Source organism: Mus pahari, chromosome 20, assembly GCF_900095145.1.
Source record: "Mus pahari chromosome 20, PAHARI_EIJ_v1.1, whole genome shotgun sequence".
Taxonomy (NCBI): domain Eukaryota; kingdom Metazoa; phylum Chordata; class Mammalia; order Rodentia; family Muridae; genus Mus; species Mus pahari.
In genome coordinates, this window is record NC_034609.1 from 9,307,376 (window position 1) to 9,314,087 (window position 6,712).

The 6,712-nt window shown below is 48.2% G+C and overlaps 2 protein-coding genes across 2 annotated transcripts in view; one reads left to right on the forward strand and one right to left on the reverse strand.

Annotated features, from left to right (window-relative positions):
• The window catches only part of Dand5 (DAN domain BMP antagonist family member 5), a 16,683-nt gene extending 13,174 nt beyond the window's left edge, over positions 1 to 3,509 (reverse strand). Inside the window, exon 1 of the transcript XR_003842628.1 lies at positions 3,343 to 3,509. The gene's annotated coding sequence lies outside the window, so the exon portion shown is untranslated. The remainder of the gene's footprint in view (positions 1 to 3,342) is intronic.
• On the forward strand, positions 3,221 to 5,660 carry Gadd45gip1 (GADD45G interacting protein 1). Its single transcript, XM_021220487.2, has 2 exons — positions 3,221 to 3,811; positions 5,306 to 5,660. The coding sequence occupies exons 1-2, from the start codon at positions 3,462 to 3,464 to the stop codon at positions 5,622 to 5,624; spliced, it is 669 nt and encodes a 222-aa protein (XP_021076146.1). The 5' UTR covers positions 3,221 to 3,461; the 3' UTR covers positions 5,625 to 5,660.
• The last annotated feature ends 1,052 nt before the right edge of the window (positions 5,661 to 6,712 follow it).

Consider the following 6,712-nt stretch of genomic DNA (forward strand, 5'->3'; position numbering starts at 1 on the left):
ATATAATAAATAAATAAATCTTAAAAATAATAATAATAATAATAATTTAAGCCAGGCAGTGGTAGTGCACGCCTTTAGTCCCAATACTCTGGGAACAGAGACAGGTGGATCTCAAAGTTGGAGGCTGGCCTTGTCTATAGATTGAGTTCTAGGACAGCTAGGGCTACACAGAGAAACCTTTTCAAAATACCCTGAAATAATAATGATGATGATAATTTATTTTTTTAAATATTTACTTTTATTTATATGAGCACACTGCAGCTTCTTCAGACACACACCAGAAGAGTGCATCATTACAGTTGGTTGTGAGACACCATGTGGTTGCTGGGAATTGAACTCTGGACCTCTGGAAGAGCAGTCAGTGCTCTTAACCACTGAGCCATCTCTCCAGCCCCAATTTATTATTATTATTATTAAAAAGATGTATGGCAATAGAGAAAAGCACCTAGCATCAATCTCTGGCCCATAGGGACACTCACATACACAAAAAGATCAGTCCTTGGCCTCCACATACATGAACACATATAACCCATAAACAACTGCACATGCATAAACAAAAGGCTGGAGGACTGACTTAGAGGTTGAGGGCACTTGCTCCTACTCCAGAGTTCATGCTTGTAACCCTCACTGGGGAGGCTGAGAAAGGCAGATCCCTGGGGCTCACTGGCCAGCCAGCCTAGATGACTTAGTGAGGTTCGGGTCAATTAAAGACCCCCATCTCCAAAACAATGAGGTGGACCGTGCCTGAGGAAGGAGCTGACCTCTGACCTCCATATGCTCAGGTATGGACATATACACAAACCCATATAACACACACACACACACACACACACACACACACACACACACACACACACGGCAGGCTTTTTTAAAAAAATATTTATTTATTATTATATCTAAGTACACTGTAGCTGTCTTCAGATACACCAGAAGAGGGCGTCAGATCTCATTATGGATGGTTGTGAGCCACCATGTGGTTGCTGGGATTTGACCTCAGGACCTTCAGAAGAGCAGTTGGTGCTCTTAACAACTGAACCATCTCTCCAGCCCAACAGTAGGCTTGACAGTCTAGATCAGTGGTAGAATATTTGCCTAGCATGTTTAAGGCCCTGCCCTCCATCCCAACACAGAAATAAAGAAAAAAGAAGAGCGGGGTTTGGTGGCACAATTTAGAGCACTTGAGAGGTGGAGATGGGAGGACCAGACATCCCAGGTCAGTACTGGCTACTTAGCGAGCACAGGCTACAGGATGTCCTATTTTTGTTGTCGTTTTGACGACACAGGCTTTCACTACATAGTTTTGGCTGGCTTCGAACTTAAAAAAAGATCTGCTTGCCTCTGCCTCCCTAGTGCTGGGATTAAAGGTGTGTATCAGTAGACCCACCTTGAAGCCCTGTCTTTTTTTTAAACATAGCTCTAACGGATGGGGGCTGTAGAGATGGCTCAGCGGTTAAGAGCACTGGCTGCTCTTCCAGAGGTGCAGCATTTTATTCCCAGCACCCACATGGCACCTCACAACAGTCCCAGGGAATCTGACAGGGTCTTCTGACTGCCAGGAACATTGCACACAAAAGCCCACTCCCCAAATTAAGAACTTAGAACTCTGACACAAGTGAGCCAAGGGCACCCACACATATCCAAACACACACGGGTTCACACATGCGTGTGAGGGTCTCTATAAACACCAGGGTGAGGCAAAAACAAAGTCTATTTCAACAGGACCCAACTCATAGAGATCCTCTACCTCCTGAGTGCTGGGATTAAAGGTGCCACCATGAATTTCTGACCCTCTTGCCTCCACCGCTCCAGTGTCAGGATGATAGGTATGCACTACTGTGTTTAGTTTATGCCATGCAGGGGATGAAACTCAGGGCTCTGTGCTTACTAGGCAATCATACTATCAACTGAGTCACATAACCAAATCCCATAAAGTGGATCATAAATGTTTAAGGTAAAAGGTAAACTGCACATGGTGGTCTCAGATCTTTAATTTCAGCACTGGGGACACAGAGACAGACAGAACCCTGTGAGTTGGAGGCCATCTAGTCCTCAGTGAATTCCAGGCCAGCCAGCCAGCACTACATAGCAAGACTCAAAAAACCCAAACAAGATTCCCCCCCCCCCCAACGACCAAACAAGTTAGAATCCATAGAGCTGGAGAAATGGCTCAAAAGTTTAAAATACTTCCTAGCCCGGCGGTGGTGGCACATGCCTTTAATCCCAGCACTTGGGAGGCAGAGGCAGGCGGATTTCTGAGTTCGAGGCCAGCCTGGTCTACAGAGTGAGTTCCAGAACAGCCAGGACTACACAGAGAAACCCTGTCTTGAAAAAACAAAAAAAACAAAAAAATACTTCCTGTCTTCCAGAAGACTAGAAGAATTTGGTTTCTTGTATTCAAGTCCCTTGACAATTGCTTGTAAGGTCAGTCTGAGAAGCTGAGACCTTCCTTTGGCCTCCACTGGCACCCACACATGAGGCATACACACACACACACACACACACACACACAGTTAAATCTTTTTAAAGAAGATTTAAAAGGCAACATAAGCCTAAATATTAAAGAGGAAATATTTAATATATTAGAGAAATTTAAAAACACAAATGTGAAGTAAAATAAAATGTAAAATAAAACAGACATATTTAAAGCATTAATATTTCAAAATTAAAAGTCAAAATGTCAAACAGTAATTTAAATAATACTAGCACACCAATTTTTTCTTTTCTTCTTTTGGTTGTTGTTGTTTCTCTGTTCAACAGTCCTGGCTGTTCTGGAATTCACTCTGTACACCAGGCTGGCCTTGAACTCACAAAGATCCGCCTGTCTCTACCTCCAAGTTATGAAATTAAAGGCATGCGCCACTCCCGCCCGGCCAAAGCAGGCGAGTTTTAAGTCTTATTTTAAACAGGCTCATTATCGGTCACCCTAGCACAGGCAAGACTGACTTAGAAATCGATACCATCCTGAATTATGCCAAGAAGTTCCAAGCTGACCTGGCTACAGGATGATATCCTATTTCAAAATCCCAAATCATGGCCGGAAGAAGGCTCGGAGGGTAAAGGCATTTGCCACCAGGCAAGGTGATTACAGTTCTATTCCCATAACTCGCTTGGTGTAAGAAAACCGACTTCCCCAAGCTGTCCTCTGACCTCCACTTGATCACCAACACTTCCGCCCCTTCCCCCAATAAATAAACTGCAGAAATCCTTTTTTGATACGCGTAGTCCTGGCAGTCCTGGAACTTATATCCTCCTGCCTCTGCCTCCCGATTGTTGGAATTAAAGAGGTAAGCCACCAGCCATACAGCATTCTCGTAACAGCTGCCCCCCGCATTAACCGTTCACCTGCACTGTGCGGACTACAGCGGCGCGGCGCTCCTCCGCTCCCCGCCCGAGGCCCCCGGTGTCTCCGCCGCGCAGGCAGCGCCGTAGCCAGCCCCGAGCCGCGAGGACCCACAGCCAAGATGGCGGCACTCGCGATGCGGAGTGGCCGCCTCCTGCGGCTCTCTGTGGCCCTGGGTCCCAGCTCCCGCAGCTACCGTGCGCCCCCGCCCCCGCGCCGGCGCCCCGGGCCCCACTCGCCAGACCCGGAGAACCTGCTGACCCCGCGATGGCAGTTAACGCCCCGCTATGCTGCCAAGCAGTTCGGGCGGCACGGCGCCATCTCCGGGGTGCCCCCCGCCTCCCTGTGGCCGACCCCAGAGCAGCTGCGCGAGTTGGAGGCCGAGGAGCGAGAATGGTACCCGAGCTTAGCGACCATGCAAGAGTCGCTGCGCTTGCAGCAGCAGGCCGCGGAGGCAAGGCGTCAAGCCAGGTGGGTGTGCTGGGGCAGGTACCCCAGGGCCCCGAAACCAGGAGTCCTCCATAGGAGGCTTGCGGAGCCCTTGTGGCGTGGGCTTAAACATTACATGTTAACCTTGCTGCAAAGCAGACTTCTAGGTACATCCGTGTAGTCACTCAACTGCAGTTTTAATGTTTGTTTTTACGTATCCTCTTCCTTTATCAGTAGTCTGCCCTTTTATTCTTCATAACAAGGACTCAGTTAACCTGAACTCATTCTATTATTGTCCAGGCCGGCCTCGAATCTAGGATCCATCTGTCTTTACCTTCTGAATGTTTGATATTACAGGTCCGTACCAGTCCCCTCCTCGACTATATATATACTTCCAGGATTACTCTGCAAGGATATAAGGATCCACACCACAGGGAACAAAACAGAGGATTCAGATGATGACCAAAGACCCCCCAGGAAGACAAAACAGTGCTTGCTAGCTCTTGTGACGTTTAAGCAAATCCCCATATAACCAGATACTGTTACTCAAAGCATAAGTGCATGAGTTCCCAGCAGAGGGAGCAACTGTTGCAAAGGCCCTGAGGTTGAGCCAAGACATGGTTCAGAAGCAGGAATGAGGACAGCCCAGGCTACTAAGTGAAACCTTTTATCACAAGTAATCTGGTCTTGGTGGAGCACACCTTTAATGCCTTTAACGCCTTCTGGAGACAGGCAGGTTAGATCACTGAGGTTTTTTTTTGTTGTTGTTTTTTTTTTTTTTTTGGTTTTTCGAGACAGAGTTTCTCTGTGTAGCCCTGACTGTCCTGGAACTCACTTTGTAGACCAGGCTGGCCTCAAACTCAGAAATCCACCTGCCTCTGCCTCCCGAGTGCTGGGATTAAAGGCATGCGCCACCACGCCAGGCTAGAGTTTTGAGACCAGCCAGCCTAGTCTATGTAGTGAGACCCTTGCCTTTAAAAAAAAGCCTAGAAGTATGACCACTGTGGCTACGTAATGGAAACTGAGAGCAGTGATGGACTCTGAAGTCTGGGGCAGAAGTCAGAAAAGAAGGCACATGTGATCAGATTTGAGGAGGAAATGGAGGCAAACCAGACAGACATTTGGATGACGCCCCTTCTGGTGCAGGGCTCAGGGCTGGTGAAATGGGTTGCTGGTATTTAACCTTATCCTCACAATGTTGAGACGACAAGGTGACCTTTTTACAGATGAAACTGAGACCTGAAGAAGTCAGGTATCTAGAGTCATGCTGGCACTGGAGGATGGCGCTGGTCCCTCTTTGTCCCTCCCTAGCTGTTAAGACTTATTTCAGTTTTACTATTTTAATCCTATCAGTGTACCTACAGATTCACAGGACTGGAAAAAAAGCTGTCCCTGGGCCTGAATTTAGATCTGGCGTACAAGCATGTGGAATCACAGAGGACATCCATGACAAGGGCATGAGAGTGGTTTAGTAAGACAGCAGGGTGAAATTCAGGTTTGCCTTGGTCTGTCCTCACTGTCTGCTTTCCTTTACAGGGAGCAGCGTATTGCAGAGTGCATGGCCAAGATGCCACAAATGATTGAGAACTGGCGAAAGCAGAAGCAAGAACGTTGGGAGAAAATTCAGGCTGACAAGGAGCGGAGGGCCCGGTTACAGGCTGAGGCCCAGGAACGCCTGGGCTACCACGTGGACCCAAGGAGTGCCCGATTCCAGGAACTATTACAGGACCTGGACAAGCAGCAACGCAAGCGCCTAAAGGAAGAAAGACAACGACAGAAGAAGGAGGCACGAATTGCTGCTGTGGCCTCTGCCGAAGCCCAGGACTCAGCAGTGTCTGGTGAACCCAGCTCCTGAAAGTCCCCTTCCCAATAAAGCCAGCTGCTGACAACCTGTATTCTACACATTCTCCCTCAAGTTGTGACTTACTGGGTCCCTGTTTCATTCCCCAACACCTGGGCGGGAGAATCCCTCCTCTGGGCTGCGTTCACACCTGGACACTAGACCATGCCATGAACTGGGGCTTTGGGGAGAGAGAAAGGGGAATGGATGGGCAAATAATGAAGGAGCAGATGGCAGTAGAAGAGGCGGCTTCTGTTTACCAACATTAATCTCCAGTAATTAGCCAATTACCAGGGGGAGCACAGCCAAACAGGCTGTGTGATAGAAGGAGCAACAGCCCTTCTAGGTTGAGCTGAGGCAGGGCCCAAGTTTGCAGAGGGAGGAGATGTGGGGCCCCTTCTGTAAGGCTCCTCCCCATTTCTTGGCATGCCCACTTCACCTGTGCCCTGACTAGCTCAGACTCACAAGCAGGTGTGAGAAGCTCCAGTAGGCATGAACCATTATTAGGGCTCATTTTTAAAACTTTATTCACGTCAAAACCTTTATCAGAGATGTGGTTCTGTCCTGGGGAAGGGGTGGCCTTGGCCTTCAGAACTGATGGTACCCCTTTTCCAGGCTGGAGGCCAAGGCCAGACTCAAGAGAAGGCCTTGGGCTTCTAACAGACTTACTCCAGATGGAAAGATCTGGGCCACTCCAATGGCGGATCAAAGTTTAGGGCTCCAGCTTCCCCTCATCGTGGTGGAGGAAGGAGGGCTGTCCTTGGGGATGCTTCAGGGATGGGGAGGCAGGCAGGCGCCCTTCCATCTGGCTGCAGGGAGCTGGGACAGAGGCCAAGAGGGGCCCATCTGTCGCCTCATGGTCTTGCCAACAACTTTTGAGTAGGCTGGGCTGTTAAGCGGACAGGGACAGCTGTCTGGCCCAGGTCTTCTCAGACTGAGATGGGAATGGGGGCCACTTCAGGAGGGTGGGAAGCTGGGCTGGGTGGTTTTTTTTTTTTAAATGGTTTTTGATTTTCTTCCTCTTAAATAAACATGAATATATATATATGTGTTTTATATATATATATATATATATATATATATATATATATATATATATATAT